Source organism: Semicossyphus pulcher, unplaced genomic scaffold (assembly GCF_022749685.1).
Source record: "Semicossyphus pulcher isolate SPU_LCO1_2020_fin unplaced genomic scaffold, fSemPul1.0.p SCAF_22, whole genome shotgun sequence".
NCBI classification, from domain to species: domain Eukaryota; kingdom Metazoa; phylum Chordata; class Actinopteri; order Labriformes; family Labridae; genus Semicossyphus; species Semicossyphus pulcher.
The window spans coordinates 16,666,466-16,690,980 of record NW_027211696.1 but is presented as its reverse complement, the minus strand read 5'-3'; the positions used below and the strand labels follow the sequence as shown (position 1 = coordinate 16,690,980).

General features: G+C 43.1%; 1 protein-coding gene across 1 annotated transcript in view; it reads left to right on the top strand.

Annotated features, from left to right (window-relative positions):
• The window catches only part of tnpo1 (transportin 1), a 30,492-nt gene that overhangs the window by 1,034 nt on the left and 4,943 nt on the right, over positions 1 to 24,515 (top strand). Inside the window, exons 3-20 of the mRNA XM_069673716.1 lie at positions 1,209 to 1,284; positions 1,717 to 1,866; positions 3,663 to 3,769; positions 13,957 to 14,090; positions 15,203 to 15,284; positions 15,877 to 15,999; positions 17,239 to 17,357; positions 17,669 to 17,729; positions 18,668 to 18,839; positions 19,052 to 19,204; positions 20,724 to 20,949; positions 21,087 to 21,258; positions 21,470 to 21,556; positions 21,660 to 21,767; positions 22,700 to 22,858; positions 22,956 to 23,043; positions 23,131 to 23,229; positions 23,320 to 23,415. Coding sequence (XP_069529817.1) covers positions 1,209 to 1,284; positions 1,717 to 1,866; positions 3,663 to 3,769; positions 13,957 to 14,090; positions 15,203 to 15,284; positions 15,877 to 15,999; positions 17,239 to 17,357; positions 17,669 to 17,729; positions 18,668 to 18,839; positions 19,052 to 19,204; positions 20,724 to 20,949; positions 21,087 to 21,258; positions 21,470 to 21,556; positions 21,660 to 21,767; positions 22,700 to 22,858; positions 22,956 to 23,043; positions 23,131 to 23,229; positions 23,320 to 23,415 — 2,212 coding nt within the window. The remainder of the gene's footprint in view (positions 1 to 1,208; positions 1,285 to 1,716; positions 1,867 to 3,662; positions 3,770 to 13,956; positions 14,091 to 15,202; positions 15,285 to 15,876; positions 16,000 to 17,238; positions 17,358 to 17,668; positions 17,730 to 18,667; positions 18,840 to 19,051; positions 19,205 to 20,723; positions 20,950 to 21,086; positions 21,259 to 21,469; positions 21,557 to 21,659; positions 21,768 to 22,699; positions 22,859 to 22,955; positions 23,044 to 23,130; positions 23,230 to 23,319; positions 23,416 to 24,515) is intronic.

Sequence of the window (24,515 nt, the reverse complement as noted above, 5' to 3'; positions counted from 1 at the left end):
AATATGCACAATTCTCCGATATCAGGGCAATGAAAAAAAGAAAGAAAGATTTTGGTGTAAATTAAAGTTTGTTTAACAGAAAATCAGAGATTGCAGATTTTATTTTCTAAAATGAATAAATTAAAATACAATAAAAGTCGTTATTACAGTGTAACTTTAAAGGTGCATTATACGTCCTGCCCTATTGCTTCTGCCCTGTTACGAAAATACGAAATACTGGAGCACATTCTCCTTTGACAAGTCACTAGGGGTGGGAATCGCAGGGTAACTCACGATACGATGCGCGGCCCACGATAACGATAATATCACGATACAGGGATTCCGCAATAATTGATATCTGATTAGCTGAAGAATACAAAATGCCCTTAAAAGGGTGAAAGGTGGGTGTCAGTTTCACAAATTTTGTTACTAATTGAGGTAAACAATGATGCAGTGACTCAAATTGGCAGGGAGATCTGTGTAGAGTAATATCGATATTTGGCGGCAGTTATACGAGAACTGTATCACACCAGTCGGGACGACGATATATTGCGATATCGATATTTTTTTCCCCACCCCTACTGTTAATTATATGTATTTTATATATTATGTCCAGAGCATGTAATTCATAAGCATGTAATTGCTGATTTTCATGAACGCACCATCATTCAAATATGCACAATTCTTCGAAAACATGACAATGAACAAAAGAGAGAAGCTTTCTGGTATAAATCAAAGTTTGTTTAAGAGAAATCAGACATGGCAGATTTAAATCTTTATTCAGAATGCATGTAAATATGACAAAAGTAGTTATTACAGTGTAACTATGAAGGTGCATTATATACAAAATACTGGAGCACATTCTTCTCTGACAAGTCACCACATACTTTTTCATTAGAAAACAGTTTTGATGCACTGCTCCACGCTGCTGCCCCTTATGTTTTATATCCGGCTGCATGCTGATCTCAAATGATTTGCTTATGTAACGCCTCATATGCGCTGCATCATTAACTCATAGACAGGCCCGTACATACGCCATCTGGCTGGAGACGTACTGTATCTTGTCTCATCATATGACATATTTTTAACCCTCCCCCCTACAGACACACACACCCACTCCTTTTGCACATACATGCCAAATATACCTTTGCACTACACCTCTGTCTGTGTGAACACATACTTATAACACGCTGCACATACAGTTGTCTTCCTCAACCACTTTTCCCCAGAGACTCGAGCAGCTGAACCAGTACCCAGACTTCAACAACTATTTGATATTTGTTTTGACAAAGTTAAAATCAGAAGGTAAGCTCTCCACCTGCCCGTGTGTCGTGTCTGCACTGATGGTACCGGACAGCGTGAACATCAGTCATGTCATTTTCTTTATGTAACTGCTCAGTGACAGGTCTGTTCGGCCGTGACTCGGCTGACCCGGTGGCATCTTTGCCACAGATGATGTGGCACTCAGAATATGGGTCACTCTAAATTTAAACCCTAATTCTTGGCAGCTCCCAGCTATGGGCTTGACTGTCTGAAAAGTAGATGACCGAAATTTTCGGTGGTGTTAAAACATTTTCGGAAACAGATGCAGCAAACCACAAATATTTACTGTTATTGTTTAACATTTTATGTCACTTTAGGTTTTGTTCTCCTCTTCCTGACTCTACACGTGTATTTGTGCTAAGCTAAAACGTTACTTTACATTTCATTTATCTGTCTTTTTTTCCTCCCCCGAAGATGAACCAACACGGTCCCTGAGTGGGCTGATACTGAAGAACAATGTAAAAGCTCACTATCAGAACTTCCCCAATGGAGTGTCTGATTTCATCAAGAGCGAGTGCCTCCAAAACATCGGAGACACGTCTCCGCTCATCCGGGCCACCGTGGGTAAGTTTCATCCTCCGGGTCTGCCGGGTGTGATGTTTTGCTTTTTAAAGATGCTGATGAAAGGGTAACTTTCTCTTATGACTCTTATAACAGTGAGACAAAGCAGATTAAAAGACGAGTACACAAAGGAAATAAGTCAAAACGCATATTTGCAGAATAACTTCTGGCTGCTTTAGAACACTTTATATTGTGTTTATGTGTCCTGGGAGTTTCCTGAGATGGATGTAATAACTTTTTCTTGTCACAGGAATATGACTTATTGCATTGTATGCATCATTCCCTACAAGAGCAGGACATTGAACACAGCACGTCTTCTAAAGCATGTAAATAGCCTTATAGGTAGAGGCCAAGTGATATAGATCATTTGGCTGATATTATTGGCATATATGGATCTATTACAGATACACCTGTATTGATTTAAAGGTGGGGTATTATGCTAATATCAATCTACACATTTCACGCTGTGATACCTGTGGAGTAGCTTAGCATCATTTACAGTAAAAAAAAAACTCTCCTGGTCCTCTGCCTGAAACGACTCTGTCAGCGCTGTCCCTTTAAGAAACCCCGCCCCTTACAAGCCCGCTTTCTTCTGATTGGCCATCTCTCTGAAGCCTGCCGAGGCTCCACTTTGTGACGTCACAAAGTGTGAACTGTGTGAACCTGGCGTTCACAGCAGCCTGCAGACTGAGCTGAGGATTACCGAGGGGATTACTCCGACATACTTTTACCTACAGATTTAAAACCCACGTTTAGTCTGGACATCCAGCATTGTATATGTGTCTTAAAATGTGAAACAGCATAATACCCCCTCTTTAAATATTATAGAAATTATGTTATCAAGTAGTTTAACAAGAAGAGCAGACTCCAACTCTATAGTTTACAATACTCTAAGCACTGTGTGCCAGACTATTCATCCACTAGAACAGGTTGACAATGCATGATAGTTATTTAATGCAGTTTTGTGTGTAAAAAAAGTAGAGATAGACCTATATGGTTTTTTCAGGGCCGATACCGATTATTAGTAGTCAAGGAGGCCGATAACCGATATTTGAAGCCGATATTCATTTGCAGTAAAAGTGAAAATATTGGCGTCAAAATTTTGAATAATACAAACTCCAACACTTAACTTTGTTTAAATGCCTTAATAATGCCAAAATAACCCAGTTTTAAAGTGATCTCTCATTGGCCGTTGGATTTTAAAAACAAAACAAAAACAAAAACAAAAAAAAGGCCGATGCCGATATGCGTCAAAATGCCGATAATCGGCCCGGCTGATAATTGGTCTATCCCAAAAAAAAGCACCTTTGCAGAGTCATATTGGTGCAAAGTCGGTGCCCTATCCACATAAAAAAGATGTATTTTTGCCATATTGGTTTATGGTGAATTTTACGCCTCTAAAATCTGTACAGTTATCTGCTTCAAAGACCCCATATTTGCACAGCAGCCTCATTATAGATAAATCCTGGTTGCTCTCAATCTACCGGTACGTCCAATGACTTCCTGTTATTACTGCTGCATTCAACTTTGTGTTACGCTGGTTCGTGCTGATATCTACATGCCAAAAGTAGCAGCCTCACAGCCGTGATTTAACTAACACAAAGCTGTTTATTTCCTGCATTAAATGTGTTTTTGAAAATGCTAATTAGTGCAGCATCTTCCCTACACACAGGTTATAATAAGGTGTGTTGTGGTCTTAAAAGTCTGCATTCCTTCAGACCTATAACAAAGCAGTGTCTGTGTCATCTTACTAGATCTGTCGCACCTGTGTTACTAACATTAAATCCTTCTTATAACAGGTATCCTCATCACCACCATTGCCTCCAAAGGAGAGCTACAAAACTGGCCGGAGCTTCTGCCTAAACTCTGCCTGCTGCTGGACTCTGAGGACTACAACACATGTGAGGTGAGGCTGACAGTGGAAGCTGCAGTGCCTGCAGTGTGTGGGAGTACCTTTCCGGCATTACAATGTCATAATTAATACAGAAAGGATGTCGTCATGCAGACGTTAGCGTCTCTTTACAAGGTTACAAACAAAGAGCAGGATATAGACGGCAAGGACTCGCTTGATTTAAATGCTAACATAACACCACGATGAAAATAAGACAAATTATTTGCATATATCAAACAAATCTTGCACGAATCAGACATATTAGATGAAATCTGAATTAAACATATCCTCTGATAAATCCTCTGAAAGATGCTGCTGCTTTTATTCATGCCTTAAACAGCCTGGAGGGCGCTGACAGGATGTGTCCACGTTCAAGTAACAAAATAAAACATGTTTGACATACTGTGATGCTCCGCCAAACCGGCTTAAAGGGCCAGTTCGCTGATTTTCAACCCCGGTCCTATCGTGCTATTATGGGGAGCTGATGCCATTATGGTAGGAAGAAAATGCAATTTGGCTCTCCGCTTTTGGAGGACGGTATCCACTTAGCCAACTGGCCTTGGAAAACTCCGCCAGACTATGTAAAACGCGTCAGGGAGCTCGCTAAACTACACTTCCTCAAATCTAGGATGCCCGCCCCCGATGTCTCGTTCAAAATCGTCAGGTTTGAAATGTAGACTGCAGACCTGAAGATTTTTTTAGATCCACCGGTATATTCTCGTCGTATTTCGGATTCTGTTCCACTCTGAGCCTTTGCCTGCAGTGAAACGGCAACGCAATGCACGCTGGGTGTTGTAGGAATGTAGAATAGGCGAAATTACGAGCTTTTTGTACAACTTTCTCCTCAGCTATGGCGCCAATTTCAAATATTATTGCTTCTATCGATTACAGATAACACCAGCTTCGACTTAGACACAAACATGAACTACATTGGGACCGGCAGAACCAGTATCTTCTGCAGTATCTTTTAGGATGTGATGTGTTATTGCTGGCGTAATGTCTTTTTAATATAATCTGGCCACTTAAAATTCTCTTCCTCTCTTACTCTGCAAAAGAAAGCGTCTGTGTAGCCGTGAGTGTGAGCGAGAGAGAGAAAGAGATGAACTGGCTGCAGATTTGTGATCATATGTCAGAGCACGCTTGTGCTGTAAGTAAGCATGTCTGGGCACACGCAGCGCTGCATGCCTGCTGGATAATTTATTTATTTATTTATTTATTGTGGGAATGGGAAGAGAGAGAGAGAGAGAGAGAGAGAGAGAGAGAGAGAGAGAGAGAGAGAGAGAGAGAGAGAGAGAGAGAGAGAGAGAGAGAGAGAGAGAGAGAGAGCTGGGTCAGGCATAAAGCAGCAGCTGGACAGCGTCCTGCTGGACAGATGAGCTGGAGGCCGCCTCACAGCTGGAGAGGCAGCAAAAACTGCAGATTATTCACCGTGGAATCAGTTATTCTGTTTCTAAAACACCGATATGACCTCCTTTTTCTGACTTGGCACATATCATCTCCCAGAATAGCTTTTATAACATGCATAAAAGCACAGACAAGAGTGTGTGTCTGTCCTATACTGGAAGGTGTTTTTGACGATACAGTGGCTTTTTTGAATCATCTGATCTGAGGCGCACATTAACTCTGCGGTCATTAGTGTCTGTCGGCTGCATGTGCCTGTGACATCAGCCACTATGGAGACGGTGGATGCATTACATTGGAGAGCAGGCACAAATTAAGCAGCATGTTAAATTCAGCTGTGTTGAAGGGCATGTGAAATGTATCCTTGCAGGATTACTCATCATCACCCGCTCGCAGCAGGACTGATTTCTTTTCTCACCGAGCTCTACTCTATGAAATGTAAAGCACGAGGTGGGACAGGGAAATGGCTCCCCCTGTAGCGCCACAGCCCACCCCTCTCTCTCTTATAAAGCTCATTCAGAAGCTGAGATTTAGGTCAGCTATTTACTGCGGAGGATCTTGAAGTGCATGTGTGTGTACAGGGCTTAAGAGTGAACAGCGACCAGACTCCTCATAAGACGCGCTATGATTTTGAAAAGCAGCTTGGGAGGCTGGAAAAGCTTCTTAGCGCCTGATGTTGAAGATGGTTAAGTTGGTGCTGGATGAAGAAAGTGTTGTGTAATCTCGTGGTTAAATGTGCAAATATATATTTAAAAGCTTTCTTTACTTTTGGCTGTCAGTCAGAATATTTATGTTCGGGAAGAAGGTGTATTTTGCGTAGATCTTGACATGCTCTTTTTCCTTTGTCCTGTGCAAATTGTAGCATATGAGACTTTTTGTGCAGCTATATTTATATAGAAAATCAACAATGTGTAGGAGCTACTTTCACATAACATCAGGTCAGGCGTGTTTTACCAGCACCTGCACCTGCAGCCTTGTGGCATTTGTGTCATGTCGAACATCGAGCTGAGTGTTATGAGCTCTTATTCTGAAAGGCTGTCCTTGATCTATAGTGGCGTCTATTGCGCCTGCTTTATACGTCTCTTTGGACTGAACGCACTCCTACACAACAGCTCTGCACAGTAATTATTATTAATAATTACACCAAAGTTTGAAAGAAAATGCTGTTAAGAGATTGAAATATGAAAGATTTCTGATTAGGGATGCACGATATTATCGGCACGTTATCGGTATCGGCCGATATTGGCTTAAAAATGACCAACACGCCGATATCCGCCGATATAATTAACCAATAAAATAATGGGCTGCTGCATACTTGATTAAATGCCTGACCTCGGCGCAATGTCCCCGGCGTGAAGAAGACCTGCGCGGCGCAGCGTGATGACGTCACGTGTGCCTACCTGCAGCATGAGAGAGTTAGAAGCCAAAATGTCCGTGGTGTGGAAGTTTTTCAAAGTGTCCGAAATAGAAAGCAAAACTGCTATTTGCAATGACTGCTCAGCTTCGGTGATGCGAGGAGGAGCCAAGGCAAAGTCTTTCAACACTACAAACCTGATTAACCATCTCAAGACCCGTCACCCCGACCGTTGTAACAAATGTGATTTGATAAGAGTCTCACCATTATACTGTACGCTAATTCCAATACAGAAGAGAGTTGATGATCTCTGCAATTAGGTGTGCGGGACAAAAATATCGGTAATCGGCTAAATGAGTTGTAAAATATCGGCATATCGGATATCGGCAAAAAATCCAATATCGTGCATCCCTATTTATATGTATATATATACACTTTTTATCATGTATTAATTATGTTAACGGAAAATAATAGAAGTATAGGTAAGTCTGATATTTGACTGTTAAATATCGTCCAACTCTGCATGGGAGGACTGGAGATAGAACAGCCACAACGGGTACATGCACGTTTACTGCAGGTTGGTGTGACAGTCCTTATTATAAAACTTGGTTGGCTAATTATTCCACATGGGACACATACATATTTCAACCCCTCGCTTTTGTATTCTGAAGTCAGATATGGTTTGAAATATCTACCAAGAAATCTGTGAATTTGAGGCTGAAAAAGTGCTGATTTTTTTTAATGGATAATGTGTAGGAGGATGGCACTGTCGCCTCGTGGCAAGACGGATCATAGTTTGAATCCTGTTCTCCCCCGTGCATGTGTGGGTTCTCTCTGTGCGCTTCCTCCCACATCCCAAAGACATGCTCGTTAGGTTCATTGGTGACTCTAAAATTGTCATTCCAGGGTGTACCCCGCCTCTCGCCCACTGACAGCTGGGATAGGATACAGCCCCCTCGCGACCTTTTAACAAGATAAGCGGTAGAGAGAATAGATGGATGGATAATGCTTAAGAACACAGAATAGTCATGTATTTAACTGAGAGTAAACTACACTTAATAAGTAATATTTTGCTATTCTAAATGAAGATTTAAGCACATTTGAAGACATGTATATAATGTTACAATGTTGAGTAAACGTGGGTGAAGTTTCAAATCTGCAGGTAAAAATATGTTGGAGTAAGCTCAGTCTGCAGGCTGCTGTGAATGCCAGGTTTCACGCAGTTTTTTCTAACCACTGCACTTTGTGACATCACAGAATGCAGCCTCAGCAGGCTTCGGAGAGCTTGCCAATCAGAAGAAAGCCGGCTTGTAGGGGCGGGGCTTCTTAAAGGGACAGAGCTGGCTGAGTCGTTTCAGGCAGAGGCTGTATGAGGGCCTGCACAGAGCACCTGTGTGAGAAAAATGCTAAGCTACTCCACAGGTATCACAGAGCTTGAAATTAGCATTAACCCCGCCCCTTTAAATAAATGACGTCTGGCCTGCAGATGTGCATTAAGCAGAACAATGACAGCCTCCTCTACAGCAGACCTTGTAAATGAAATGTAAAAAAGTATCACTGCATGCCAAACAAATTTATAAAGGTGTTGACTGTTGCCATGCCAACCCCTACCATCACCATTCCTGCCATCTTTACTTTGATACCTATTTTGGGATCATATTTGGCTGCTGCCCGTTTACGATGTCAGACTTGTACACACTTTGTAATCAAAGCAATGACAAACACGTGTGAATACATGTTAGCGTCGGGCCGTTTGATCAGTCTGCATGTTGTCTGCGTCGTGCATTTGCAGTATTTGCAGTATATCACACACAGCAGTCTAACATTGAGCTAATGTCTGCAGATGCTTTGCAGAAAAGAGGGTTAAATGAACGGCTTAATTGCGGCTGTTAGCCTTCAGAAATATGCTCTCGTTCTTGTTTTAATAACCCTTTTAAAAAGCTTTCTGTATATACAGGAAACCGTATGCTTTTCTCTAATACACAAAAGAAAATGAGCACCATTTCATCGCCTTGGTAACATCAGGATTTGCAGCAGTAGTAGGAAGAGTCCCCCGTGCACCACACTGCGCCCCTCTGCACGCTCTATAAAAAGACACGAGCAGGTGTGTTGGATGCCAAGTGTAATGCCGGCGTAAAGCTTTATATAGATTCTGCCTTAGAGCAGTTTTACTGTTCTGATAAACGGCAGTAGGAAAGTGCTTGTGAGGGTCAAGTTCAGGTCAAACAATCATGTTTGAAAATGCTTTGTCACCCCGGTGCCCTTTTAGTCGCCAAACATTATTCAGACTTCCCCAGCAGGAGTCGGTTCAGTTGACTAAATGCACACCCCTCTCTCTCTCTCTCTCTCTCTCGCTCTCGTCTCCCCGGTTCGCTGTCTTCTGCATGACTTACATTCTCAAGTGTGATGACCTTCCACAGCGCGACTCAGAGGGAGGATTACACTTTAGATGCTTCAGCCGGGCTGGAATGCTTGAAGGCCACTCCCATTCCTCTGCCCTTCTCTGTTGACACACGGACCCCTCAGTGGGAACCGGCTGATGTCTTGCAACATACATTTCCACATTAGATCATAATGGTTAGAGTGGAGCTGCAGTGTCAGGATCCCTAAAGCTAATGCTGCATGATTCACTTATCGATTTCACAAGATATGATGGAAACATTTAAGGCTGCTAAGTAACTTTTACATCCGTCAACTAATATAATTAAGGACTCTGATGATTACATTATCTATACCACTTATCCTGTTCAGGGTCGCGGTGGGGCTGGAGCCTATCCAAGCTGTCATTGGGCGACGGGCGGGGTACACTCTGGAGTGGTCGCCAGTCAATCACAGGGCTGACACATAGAGACAGACAACCTTTCGCACTCACACCCACACCCATGGGCAATTTAGAGTCACCAGTTAACCTTATGAGCATGTCTTTGGACTGTGGGGGAGACCCTGGCTTCCTCCCACATGCACGAGGAGAACATGCAAACTCCGCACAGAGGCCCACCTAGCCCAAACCGGGGTTTGAACCAGTGACCTTCTAGCTGTGGGGCGCTGTGAGCGCTAACCACTGCACCACCGTGCAGCCCCAATTATCACAACATTTAAGGCATTTTTATTAAGATTTCAGAACGGATCATTCTAGTCACACCTTGTTTCCATGATGAAGCTTGAAGTAAGATCCTGTTATTCCCAAATCTATTGTTTAGAACTGCGCCTGATTTATGCCTGAAGAAGCTGAAAACGGTACACCATAGCGCTTTATATTTTATTACTGGCTTGGCAATCTCATGCAACGCTACAGTCTTTATGCTGCCAATTAAAAAGGATAGATAAAAGTAGTCCCTTTGGTCATTGTGAATGCATTGAAATACTTCAAAAAGTCGTACCTGTTTGGATTTCTGTCCTCGCCCTTGTACAGCTACTAACTGGATATGTGGTTCACGTGGTTACCATGTGTGACAGCAGAATTCGTCTGTTTGAATAGTTTTGGATGTAACAACGTTTATGCCTCTTTCAGCCATCATTAGGCTGTTACCTGGTTATAAAGATAAACATATGTATGCATTAGGGCTGAACGGTTAATCGAATTTTATCGAGATCGCAACATGGCCGACTGCAGTTTAAATCGCAGGAGGTCAATCTTTGTTAAAGGTGAAATGTGTCAAAATACCATTTTAATGTAAATATTGTGCTGCAGAGATGCTCTGGCCGACACATCGTACAGACGTAAGTATGAAATATCTTTGTTTGCTACAGATCCCAGTAAAAATCACACCATAATCATTTTAATCTTTTTCAATGAAAATGAGAATAAAGGTTGATTTCATATTGAAATTGCAATATAAGTCAACATAATCGCAATTAGATATTCTTTCACTATCGTTCAGCCCTAATGTGCATCTGTGTGTCTATTAAATGTAAAACAATAGTGATAATACTAATAACAATAACATAATCATAATAATAATAACAAAAATAACACAAACAGCTTAAAATACAAATTAAAATAATACAAATAAAAATTACAAACTGATTAAAAATTTACACAGAAATTACAAAATAATGTTCATAATTTCCCAGAATCCTTTGTGACACCTGCAGATGTCTTATTTTGTTACAACAACAGTGTAAAGCCGTTTTCCCACTGGTCAAAAAAAACGCTAACATCTGGCGCTTTGTTGCTTAAAGGGACAGGTTACAATCAGCATTCAGACCCGGGTCAAATGACTCAGCAGTAGACCCGGGTAATTATCGCCTCGGCTCCGATCGACATTGATGGGAACACGAAACCCGTGTCGACACGCTAAGCTCCTCCCCCTTTCCGGCGCGATGCTATGCTCCGTCGGTAACTTCTGAAACTCCTCGTCATCTCAGCTACGAATTCCGCCCGTCTCCGTCCGAGCAGCGCTCAAACATTGTTCCAAATTTGTCTGCGCCGAGTTTGATAAACAGACTGAATGAGTCACAGATACAATAAAGACCTAACCACCGTAACATCTTCACTGTTTACTAACCCTGTCTCCGGCGTGTTTGTGACGTCAGACGGTGATGCAGCAGAAAACAGACCGACAGGAGGATACTTCACTGGCAATGGGAAAAGAGACAATCGGCATCTATAAGCGGGTCTTCCCGCGTCTGAAAAACCTGCGTCAAAGCAGTAATTTTAGATGGGAACGGGGTATACGATATTCAATATGCTGACATAAAATAGAGAGAGCAGCAAATCGTCAAATTTTAGAAGCTGAAAGAAGCTTTTTCAGTTTTTGCTTGAAAAATTGACTTAATCAGAAATGAAAATGCTTGCTGATTAATTTTCTATCAGTCAGCTAATCAATTAATCATTTCAGCTCAGACTGTTTTCAGACACTTTCTCAATGAGATAAATCCAGCGTTATTCGTGTTCATGAGTTTGTTCAATCTTGTGCTTTTCAGCTACATCATATCTGAGCTTTGTTTTCTTACACCAGCACCTCTCCTACACCTCACATCACCTGGAGGTTTCTTTATATTGTCTGGTTCAGTGTGTCATGCTTTCTGTTTCTACCCTCTCTTTCTTCTTCATTTACACCCTCCCCTGCGAGGTGAAGCAGTAACTCCTGTCCTAATGAGGGAAATAACTTCATTCACCTTGGCTGCCTTTTGTCTCTTCCTGTTAGTGACCTTGACACACTCTCATCCTTCTTCCCCCTCCTCGTCTTATTATCCCCCCCCACCCTCCGGCTCCTTCCATATTTCTTTTTTTTTTTTCTCCCCTCTATCTGTCATCTCAAAGGAATTTCGACAGCGGGAACGGTTTCCATGGCAACACATTGCAGACAGCGTCGGTGCTGCGCTCTCGTAATCTGCTTCCCAGACTGCGTTTTTTTTTTGTGAGAGAGACGCTGAAGTCTGCAGCGTATTGTGAACATGCATACTAACCATCACTAGAGCAGCCAGTAATAAGAGAGAGAGAGAGAGAGAGAGCGTGTGTGTGTGTGTGTGTGTGTGTGTGTGTGTGTGTGTGAGACTGCTTGCCAACCGTTTGAAGGTTATTGGAGCAGAAGTGGATGAATCCCATTGAATATCGTGGATGAACACATTTTTGAGCGCTCACACTGTGCAAAAAGAACCTCTATATAAGCCGTCTCTACGTACACACATGGGAAATTACACGTTTTCACTGCTGAGGCAATAAAACCTGAACATATACCGACTATATGTGAGAGAGTGTTGCAAAAATGTGATGCAAATAGAACAAAAGAAGCCAAATAGAAACCTAAATCTATGCCACCTCCGCACACTCGTCTCTTGCTGCAGTAACCTGCCGTGAGGTTGGGCGGGGAGGGGGTTGAGCAAAAGCAGCATATCCCTTTCAGTCATCACTAGTATTATTGTTAATGTTAGCCACAGTAACTGAAGGTATACGCTCCTTTTATGCCAGTCATTAGTTGTAACGGCATTAAAATTTCAAGATAAAAGTCATTGTAGTTCGTTACAGCCACTGTAATCCTATCAGCTGTAGTCTGACGACGATACATGCTGTGTTCGCGTTCTAGCAGTACGTGCTGATTTGGCCTAAATGTAGCATGCAGTATGCAAACAACAGCCAAATGTGCAGCGTGCCAAAAACACCCGGATGTCGTACTGATTCGGGGAGAAAATTTCCCGTATGCATCGGACCAGTCTACCTCGCCTACTGTATCCCACAATGCAAAGCGCTGGAACATCACAACGGCAGCAGAAGAGCAGAAGGCGGAGCTATAGCTAAAGAAGCGGTGGTTTGTTTTTAGCAGGCTATTAGTGCTTTTCACACTGCCAGTTAAAGGCGGGATTATTACGCCTCTGTTACGTCAAAAGGCATCGAGGCGAAATAGTGGGGCTCTGCCTCTGAGCCGGCATCGTAGGTACTAACAGAGGCGAGACAGCGTCTGTGTAAACAGCGTAGGTAAATCATCGTCAGGTAGCCGCTGATTGGAGCCGGGGTGTCATTACGGCACATTACGCTCCGCCTGCTTTTGCTCTCCTCACGGCCTGCTTTTCCTGCATACGCCGCAGCCTGCTGATTGGTCAATATTACTCGGATTACAAGCGTACTACAAACAGAAACCAGAACACTTGCCGTCCCTAACATCCACGTCCCTGCCTACAGATTCTATATTTTTATGTAGAATCTGTAAATAGAGATAACAGCTACTGAGATAAAAGATGGAGTTTAAAAACTTCATAAAAAATTATTAAAATGTGGGATATATAAGAGTTAAAAAGCTTGTTGGTGGAATATAGCCTTCGTTCTGTTGCTCTGCATCTTTTCACCGTCCAGGAAATGCCTTATTTTGATATATGTCCAGACAATAAGAGTTGGCAAAGCTCTCCAGACAAGTTTCAGTGCAGTACCTTCAAGGGCTGGATGGCTTATGAGGAGTTGTCTCTGTCTAGACAGACTCGATCCATTTGCCAGCGTGATCAAGAGCCAAATGAAAGTCTGAAAGTGGTTTTTAATTGCGTCTCTTCTTTGAATGTGCTCCACCTCGCTTCTGCCAACTAAATCAGTGTGTCGAGGCAGATGGCCATGTTGTAGAACAGACACACCTCTCTCTGCTTAAAACTCAACAGTATTCTCCCTGTGAAATTAAAACAGGGCTCCAACAGAAGTTTCATCACTTTAATTAAATAAATAAATAGTTTTAATACTACATTTTTTGTGGCCTTTTATGCCTTTATCGAGAGAGAGAGAGGACAGTGGATAACAGGGGGAGAGGGAGCGGGCAAAGGGCCAAGTTGAACCGGGGGCCGCCGCATCGAGGACTGTAGCCTCTGTATACGGGGCAAAACTGGAGCCCCTTTACAGGCTAACTGTCTGCTACCTATAACATATTAAAAGTAACCTTCCCACCACTGCTTTCTGCCTGTAACAATAACACAGTTGTGAAATCTTAACCTCTGTTCTTTCCCTCCTCTTCCTCTCCTCCTTCAGGGAGCGTTCGGAGCCCTGCAGAAGATCTGCGAGGACTCTGCTGAGATCCTCGACAGCGACATGCTGGATCGGCCTCTGAACATCATGATCCCCAAGTTCCTACAGTTCTTCAAGCACAGCAGCCCAAAGATCAGGTATCAAGTTTCCTTCCTATGCTTTGCATTTCAACTGAAGGTAACTTCTAGTGATGCCTACATGAAACTTGAGTCTCTCTAACTAGGTTGCTCACAGCACATACTTCACCTTTTGGAACACCGCTGCGCTCGTCAATGTCACTTCTCCCTCACAAACCAATCAAAATCAAGAAGGGGCGGGACTTCAGATATTAACTTTGTCAACAACAATGGAGGACGAGAAGCTAATCCCTTCATTTTTTCATGGGTACTATCTCCTTGTCTCGAGCTGCTGCTAAAGCCAGGACACGATTCTTTTCCATCATTTTTATGTTTTCTTTGTAAAATTTTCATGAATTAAAGCAAATATAAACGGACCGAGGGAAGCGGAAGTGCCACCAGACAACTTTCGTTACCTAGCAACAGTAAGCGCCGCTGAGAAGCGCTGCGTTGGTGGGCGCTGCCAGTGCAAAAAACAGCATAAGTGGACACAGGCCCTAGCGTACATTTTTGCGACAGCTTTTTTCTAAAGATTGAAATATAAGTTCAATCATTGGTTTTATTTTTGCAGACAATTGCAACCTGTTAAATCATAAATTGAAAAATAGGCCGTTTACATTGTAGCCCCGCCTCCCCTTTCCTGTGAGTAAAGCATTTCTATCTGGAGCATATCTTCACTCATAAATAACTCATCTTCTAGTGAGTATGTTTTATGCAGCACATGTTCAGTATATTAACAAGAGACACTAATGCAGGGGTCTCCAACCTTTTTGTCATCTGAGAGCTACTTTGAAAAAATATATTTTTTTATTTTTTATTGACAGCTGATCGGCCTATCCTATTCTTTTGTACTGGAGGAGGTGGGACATCTGCATATTTGATTAATACAAGTGGGACGAGGCTTTCAAGGTGCATTTACTGTCGTCAGATTATTTGTACACAGTCTGCAAACCTCTTGACGAGCCACTGAAAACTTGTTGTAGACCCCTGCACTAATGCAGCTGGCCTGTTGACAGAAGATTCATCTTTGCAGATTAAATCACTTAAGACGAAGAAGAAAAGAGGGGCTCCGTTCGTAGTGTGTAACGTATGAGGAGAAGCGCGGCTCTTAAGCGGTGTGTTTTGTGTTGCAGGTCTCACGCCATCGCCTGCGTGAATCAGTTCATCATCAGCAGGACTCAGGCTCTCATGCTGCACATCGACCCCTTCATCGAGGTAAGTCTGTACTTTGTTTGACACAAAAAGACACAGACACATGTGCTCTCAGGAGGACAGACTGTCTATCCCCATTAAGAATAACCCTCCTCAGGTCCTTATCTCTCTCCTCGGCAAAGCTAGTTACTGCACTGACAGTTTGTCTTTGGTTTACCTCTATAAGAAGACGTCTTTGGCAGGCTGATGTGGAGCTTCTTAACGCCAGAAAAGGTTCAAGATTTATGCAAACCGCTTTCCTGGCCTTTAAAATCATTCTGATGAATCTTAATGTTTAGATTTAGTCGTTGAATGTTTTATTTTTAGGGCTTGAAAGGGAAGATATTTGGCCCATGATGTTATATGATACTGTAACTACATACTAAGAGTTACGTTGCTTTAAATAGTAACATGCACCGTGCGTAGAATGTCAGGCAGTAATAGAATGGCGAGGGGCTGCAGCACACAGCAGCATATATAGCAACATAAATACTACATACAGTCTCACCTCATTCAACAAGCATTGTATTCTGCACAGCTGTCATTATTGTCACAGTTGCAGAGGTAGTCGTTGTCTTTTCACTCTGTGACCTTGACGTCTTTCTTTCCTCTGTAGAACCTGTTTGCGCTGGCGACAGACGAGGAACCAGAAGTGAGGAAGAACGTGTGCAGAGCTCTCGTCATGCTGCTGGAAGTCCGCCTGGATCGTCTCCTGCCGCACATGCATAACATCATAGAGGTGAGGTAGTTCAGAGAGCCGAGAGAGTCAGGTTTAGTTATATACTGGTGTAAGCGTATATGTAAGGGATAATGTCAAATGAGCAGGTTGTTATCGTGGGGTGGAACCCCGACAGGGTGAGCAGAACTCTGTAAACACATTTACTATGCTGCGTAACCATACCGACGTCAAATTTATCTGACTTCTTTCGGCGGATTGATATGATTACAGTTAGTCCTTAAGATTGTGTGAATAGAGCTGCATCCCTAGCAACGGTCTGTTCTTCTTAACGACGGTCTGTTGTCGAGAAATAGCAGACCTCGGAATGCCGTAATTAACCAGAATCAAGTATTTAATACAGCTGACCTTCTGTAACGTCATGTTATTTATGTGAAATATTTGAATAATTTTCTCACTGCCAACAATTCCCAAAGAAAAACAAAAATATAAATAAATTGATCCCAATAACAAGTGTTTTCTATGTATTTCAATCCCCGTACTTTATTCCTACATGCCATAAACTTCCAATATTGTTTAGAAACTATATCAAACACATCATTAATTCACGTGTGTCATGATCCTTCTTTATCATGCTCATGGGCACTGCAGTTTAATTAAGTAAATCCCGTACATATTTCGATGCCATGAATACTTTCTTCTGCACCAAATCCGCCGCGAAAAAATAGTCCCCAACAAATACACAATTAATTAATCTTTGTATTAAGTTTCCTAAAAAAGACAGTGCCCGGCTGTTTTTAGGAAATTATACAGCGTTTTTTTTGAAAAGGAAACAATATTTTTCTATAGATTTATTTACCTTACCTTCCACTCTATTCACGCCCCAATCAATTTCCTTGTTAGCCAATGGGCTCCCTGTCACAACGTGGCCGGCGACTTAAAAAAATGGCGACGCCCCGAAACAGGAAGCCGGTTTACAGTAGGTCGGTGAAGGAGCGTCACCATTTTTATGGACAGGGAGCCCATTTGCTAAAAATGAAATTGATTGGGGCGTGAATAGAGGGGAAGGTGAGACATACTAGTGTATCAGACAAGACAGGAAAGTATTTAAAGACAATATTGGTTTTGGTCTTTAGGCTGTTTTGACAAAGAGCCACTCGCACTGTTTTAATGATACACCCTGTGGATATGCGTAGTCCCTTGAGCCCAGTTAGGCTGCATATGTAGTTGCTCTGTTACTTTTAAAATGTAATATTCAGTTCTGTAAATAAAAAGATTAAATCCCTGTTAATTTCCTCTCAGTACATGCTGCAGAGGACTCAGGACCAGGATGAAAACGTCGCCTTGGAGGCCTGTGAGTTCTGGCTCACGCTGGCGGAGCAGCCGGTGTGTAAGGAGGTGCTGTGTGGACACCTCTCCCAGTAAGAACACACACACTTACACACACACACAATACACAGACCGTCACTCCTGTGCTAATATTACAAGCTGTTGATTCATAGCAACCTTGGCAGTAAGTAGTTAAAGACCTTGTACTTTAGGATGATATTTTTCTCCCTCACCTCCGGACGGCTGATTAAGAGCCCTGGCCGTTGACCTGAGCTGTAACATCTGTCACTAAACTGTCACTTTACACTGCGCCCACAGCAGGAATCACATGAGTGATTGCCGGTCGGCTGCGACCTATCCTTGCCCTTTGTTCTCATCATTCTTCCTCTGGCTTCCTCTGCAGGCTCACTCCGGTGCTTGTCAACGGGATGAAGTACTCCGAGATTGACATTATCCTGCTCAAGGTCAGTTTATATGGCTAAATATTTGTACTTGTGGGTAAGACGACAAATTGCCCCATGACTCAGGATGACATGCAGTTCAATTATGTGGTTAGTGTGAGGTGTGTGGTGGACAGAAACATGAGAGTTTTATACATTTTGACACAAAAAAAGTATAGTTCTTGTCAGGGATGCACAACATTATTGGCACGTTATTGGTATCTAAAGATTATGGCTTGAAAATGACATATCGTCATTTTTCTGCTGATATTTTCCGCAGATAAAACAACGCTTTAATTATGCTTAAATGCTCAATGATTCCCTAAAAAAGCTTGACTTAATGCTACGACGACTTAATGCCTAACTCGAACTAATGAATATAAGTTAAACAACTTTAACAACTCTTAACTAGCTAACAGTTAGCTCACATTCTCGTCATTTTACTGGACTTAACAACATCAAACACGCCCAAAAAACACTCGCGGTTAAAGCCGACGCTAACAGAGTGTAACATAAACATCAGTAAAAAACTAACTTATTCATTCAACACGTCAAAAAGTGTCCGTTGGTGATCGCTGATGTCTCTGTAGTACGTGCAGTAAACAAGTCTGCGCATGTCTCTTTCGGGGGGATGCTGCATTCAGGTGCGCTCAGAAACGTGAGTGATCAGACACGTGACCTGTTGTACAACGCCTCTTCCGTCAAGAGTGAAGAAGGGTGGAAGATTTCTGCGGTATGGCAGTTTTTGGCCACTACAATAAGAGTAGGAATTACATCAGTTCCACTACAGGGGAGACTTGATGTTCTCTGCCTATTATATTGGTATCGAAATGAGCAAAAAGAGTTTAAAAAATAGTTTTTGGTGTTATCTACATAGATTCTCCTTTTTTTTGTACATTTAAAAATGATTTGCTTATAAAATTCTAATCTGTCCGTCTTTTATTCCACACATTTGTCGTCAGGGCGATATCGAGGAAGACGAAGCCATTCCTGACAACGAGCAAGACATCAGACCTCGCTTCCACCGCTCCCGCACGGTCGCCCAGCAGCATGAGGGCGATGGGATCGAAGAAGATGAAGATGAGGATGATGAACTGGACGATGATGATGATACGATCTCTGACTGGAACCTGCGTGAGTTCAGTGCCTGAGTAAACGGAGATATCTAGATCTCCCTCCAGCGTGTTCATGACCTCCAGCCTGTTCTTTTCACTTTAAGAGCCAGGGACCAAACAGTGTATTGATAGCTTGTCTTGTGTTTGTGTGTACTGTACCTGTCTGTATGATGTTTGTCTGCACACTCCTATGTGTGTATGTATGTCCCTCTTCTTATTACCAAACATTAGGGAAGTGTTCGGCTGCAGCGTTGGACGTCTTGGCGAACGTGTTCAGGGAAGATCTGTTGCTGCACATCCTGCCCCTCCTCAAAGAGCTGCTCTTCCATCCGGAGTGGGTGGTTAAAGAGTCTGGCATCCTGGTGCTGGGGGCTATAGCAGAAGGTAAGAGGAAGTGAAGACATTAGGGTGCTTTTTTTTATGCTAATGTTGCATTTCCAACCAAAGTATTCAGAACTTTGAGTTCAATGAAAAGTAGTTCCTAAGGCTCCTTCAGCCTGTATTTCTCTGCAATTCAAGCGTACCTGTAGCATAAACCTTGCAAATATTAGGCTCATAAACACAACAAAAATCAGCTGTCACTTATTCTGAGTATAAATGCTCAAGCAGGTGTGCACCTCATCATCAATCCATCTGTTTTAAGTTGTCTTCTGTAACTTCACAGATGTGTTGAAACATAATGAACGAAAGATTTGTGCGAGTACTTAACCAATCAGTCATGTTAAGACCTGTAAGCCCCACCCCCAAAATACCTGTCATTTTGGAGGCAGAGACCTGGATTTTAGGGATGGCAAGTGTTATGGTTTCCGTTTGCAGTCCGAGTTATATTGACCAATCACGTATCAGCAGGCTGCGGCGCCATAATCCGCCATAATGACATCCTAGCCCCCATCAGCGGTCATCTGATGATGATTTAGCATCTTATTAATCTCTATAAACAGACATCTGCATGCTAACAGCTAACAATCCTTTCTAGATCTAAAATTCAACGTGGGATAAATTCCCTTGACGCTGTGGCACAAAAGCCGCTCAGCGATTAGATTTCCCGACTTCCTTGAATGCATCAGAAATGATCGATCCGACCTCCGTTCAACAAACGAGCATTTTAAAAGTAGTTTTCTTCTCCTCTTGAGGGCAGACTTGACAAAGCTTCAGACAGCAAACTTAAGACCCGTTAATTAAAAGAATAACGGTTTGTTTTTCTGTAAACAAAGCAGCACGCGGAAAAGGAAGTCTTGACTGGAAGTCGTTTATCGCTAACGGCTGGCTACACGCCTGGCATGTTCACCGTTGTCCCCAGAGGCTATGTCGTCGTCAGACTATAGCCGATGGGATCCGAGATTGGGAGAGAACTAACTCTTAACACTTCAGAATATATATAATGATTTCATTCAAAGTATTGTTACATTACATGGATATGCAGTTTGTTTTTTACTCATAGTTAAGCAGCAATCAGGTTTATTAGTGAGCACTCGATGAAGTACTGAAACAAAAAAACATTGATCGTACATAAAGTAGAAGATTTAAGAGGAAGATTAAATTCAACAACATTGTTAATGCTGCTAATAACTGTCTGTGTTAAACAGCCTTTAATTCTATTTAGATCTATTAAAGATACTGTTCTCGTATAAGGGGTTTCTGTGAGTATTTGTAGCAGATCTGTTGACACACACATTGCTTAAGACTGACACTATGGTCAAAAGACTTCTCGTCTGGCAGCTTCGCTTCCTCTGTCCTCGCGTCTCCTCCTCACATCTCTGTTTCACATCCTAAGATTCAAGCGAGGGAAGCAAAGAGACACGTTGGCACGATGAAAAGCACCCTGAGAGGAATGTATCACCCAGAGTACAGAATCATAAAACATGCCAGCCTGAAATGACGCTGTTCTTATCCCTGTCTCCAGGCTGCATGCAGGGCATGATCCCATACCTGCCTGAGCTCATCCCCCACCTGGTGCAGTGTTTGTCTGACAAGAAAGCCCTGGTGCGCTCCATCACCTGCTGGACGCTGAGCCGCTACGCCCACTGGGTTGTCAGCCAGCCGCCAGACACTTACCTAAAGCCTCTGATGACTGAGCTGCTCAAACGGATTCTGGACAGCAACAAGCGTGTGCAGGAGGCTGCATGCAGGTGAGCAGGAAGTGCTGATAAGGCCAAAGTCATTTTACAGATATTAGGGTTCCAGCGCTGCATTTTTATCAGTTCTACACACATATCTTCCCCTCAGGCGTTCATATGCATCCTTAATGCTACCTCTCCCTTTTTAGTGCCTTTGCCACTCTGGAGGAGGAGGCGTGCACAGAGCTGGTGCCCTACCTGGCGTTCATCCTGGACACGCTGGTGTTCGCTTTCAGCAAGTACCAGCACAAGAATCTGCTCATTCTGTACGACGCCATAGGGACGCTTGCAGACTCAGTGGGGCACCATCTCAATAAACCGGTATGCAGAACAGAAACATTTACTCCTTCCTCATTCTACTTTAGTTGTTCTTGCAGTAAGTGTACTGTCTGATGTTGTAGTTCTTCGCGATCATGCCCAGAAGGTAAACAATCATCCACAAATCCCCTGTGCTTCCTTCATTAGTTTTAATCTCTCATTAGTTGCACACTGTGTCTGTTTCAAGACTAATTAAATATGTATACGTTTTTAGGAATACATCCAGATGTTGATGCCCCCGCTGATCCAGAAGTGGAACCAGCTGAAAGATGAAGACAAAGATCTCTTCCCTTTATTAGAAGTGAGTTTATTGTGTGTACGAGTGAGTCACTCGTGTCAGTTTAATGATAGCATCGCGTGGAAAGGCCGCTGACTGTATCTGACCCCGTGTCTGCCTTCCTCAGTGTCTGTCGTCTGTAGCCACCGCCCTGCAGAGCGGCTTCCTGCCCTACTGTGAGCCCGTGTACCAGCGCTGTGTCAACCTGGTGCAGAAGACTCTCGCTCAGGCCATGGTGAGTAGATGAAGTGAAATACACGCATGCTCTCGCGCTCTGCTTTGAGTATTTCTTTATGTATAAAAGAACAGGATCAGGAGCTAAACTTTGAACATGTTTTACTCAATAGGGATTGATCTAACAGCCGATCACACGGCGGACATGAACACGATAACAGCCAGTCGGTGTGCAGATTTTAGTCTGCACGCTGGACATTAAAAACACGTTCAAGCTGTTTTTAAATCTGTTTTTAACCAATCTTACCTGAAGAAGTAAGCTGCTACTGATGCCTCAACAGCCATCTTGCCTGATCAGGATTAGAAATCTGTCAGAACTAAGGCTGTCAAATTTTTCGATACCAAGTGTTGTAACGATACATTCGTTATTATTTTTACGTTGGATAGAACCGAAAGGCACCAAAGCTTTGAGAAAAACATCTGCAACACAAATCTGCTGCACTAGAGAGAGAGAGAGAGAGAGAGAGAGATAGCGGTAATGGCACAGACGGGAAGTGGAGAGCGAGCGTTCCCGAAGGAAGGTACGGGATTTTGTTCGCGCTTCGTCCTGCCGACCGTGTGTGTCTGTCTGCTCCGCCCTCCGTCACCTGCAGCTCTCATACTGCCTTTGACGTCTAATAAAGATGCACAAGTTACGTTAGCGTCTGTTGCAGGCAGAAAGAGAGCAGAGCAGTGAGACAGCCATGTTACCTGGTCTCTACGTTTTCATTTAGTAAACACCACTGCACGATTATTGACACACAGAAACGTCCCAAACAGCAGGATTAGAAGAAAATGACAAAATGCAGACAAAGGGCCGATTCTGTGCAGATATCGGGTGTCGTTTTCTTTTTTCTAGTTCTTCTTGTAATTCTGGTATTGTGACAATCTTCCAGAGCAAATAGAACAGCAGCTCAATGAAACTCTCCTCTTCTCTACCACCCTCTTCATCAGCTTCATCAGTCCCAGCCCGACCAGTACGAGTCCCCTGACAAGGACTTCATGATCGTGGCTTTGGATCTTCTCAGCGGGCTCGCAGAGGGCCTGGGAGGCACCATCGAGCAGCTGGTAGCTCGTAGCAACATCCTCACGCTCATGTACCAGTGCATGCAGGTGAGGGACCCGTCAGAGCGTCTAACCTGCTACGTATCTGATGAGCCGATAACATCACTTTGTTCACCTTTTTGTTGTTCTCTCTCAAACCGTTCAGGACAAAATGCCAGAAGTGCGTCAGAGTTCTTTCGCTCTGCTCGGGGATCTGACCAAAGCTTGTTTCCAACACGTCAAACCGTGCATCGGTATGTATGTAGCAGTTAAGTCTAAAAACACTGCATGACAATAAGATGTTAGCCAGATGCTAAGCTGACCTGCTTTCCTCATTACAGCTGATTTTATGCCCATACTGGGTACCAATTTAAACCCAGAGTTAATATCAGTGTGCAACAATGCAACATGGGCAATTGGAGAGATATCTATACAAATGGGTGAGTGCTGTACTTCCTGCAAATATTAACAATATGCCACTTTATTATGGTATCAAATTCCAGCCTGTCTCACTGTATCCAAACCCTCAGGGCCTGAAATGCAGCCGTACATTGCCATGGTGCTGCAGCAGCTGGTGGAGATCATAAACAGGCCAAATACCCCAAAGACTCTTCTGGAGAACACAGGTACCACTCGGTGGCAGTGCTGAGCCAGCCAGCTCGCCCCGCCACACACAGGGAGGTGCTCACACACTCAGGCCAACTCAGTCAGGATGCACCACATTCATCAGGGCGCCTGTCCTGCCCCCCCGTTTAATCTCTATCCAGGAAACCCTTCCCAAGCCATGAGCCTTACAGGTCTCGCTGGTTCTCGCAGAAGCATGCAAAATATTTCTGCCACCGATTTGCCGCCTGGCAGAGTAAAAGGAGATAAAAGGAACCGTGGGCACGCCCGCCCGCCCGCCCTGGTGTGAAATTCTAAACAGTGCTGAATTGAGCGAGCCGTGTAAGTGCCCAGGCTTCGGATTCACTAATGTGGACTGACTCTGCAGCAAAGCAGAAGAAGACGCAAAGCACAGGCAGTGTGTGAGGTAGATAGGCGAGTTCACACAGTTAGCTGCTGACACTTCAACTATAACTACGCATAATAAATGAGTGAGAACAAACTGACTAAATGTAGGGTTTTAAATACACGGTTACACTTTTGCTCTTGTTGTTACCGACTGAATTGGAGATTATGAGTCATCAAAAAAGACGCATTCAAGGGCGAAGTGTAACCTGCCTAAATCAAAGAAAGGGACTCTGTAGATGTGTTCCTGTTTGTTTGCTGTCAGTTTATTTGTTGCTTTTATTTACTGTTCTTTAAATGTGGATGCATATCTGCCAATAGATGTTAAATGTTGTTAAGAATGGCCAACGTTTGATGCAGGATACGTGATGAGTCGTTCGAAGCATGTTTTCAATGTATGATTGAAAACAAACAAATTTTTTAATGCAGAAATCGTGACGTCATTCCCAAGAGAACCGGTTTATAACTGGATCTAAATTTAAATGCATAATTATCCCACTCACACATGGGTGTGGAAGTGTCGCCGGTTTGTTTCTGATCAGTTTATCCTGCACTGAACTTTATTCTAATGAGCATACCATCTGCTTTCTGCATGTGTCATTGGACTGTTCATAAATGCCTGTTTGTTAATGAGAATGTTGCATAGTTTTGTGTCTCTTAAACTTAGGTCCTCCCTCCTCCTCTGCCTCATAAGAACCTGCTGTGCTGGATACTAGTC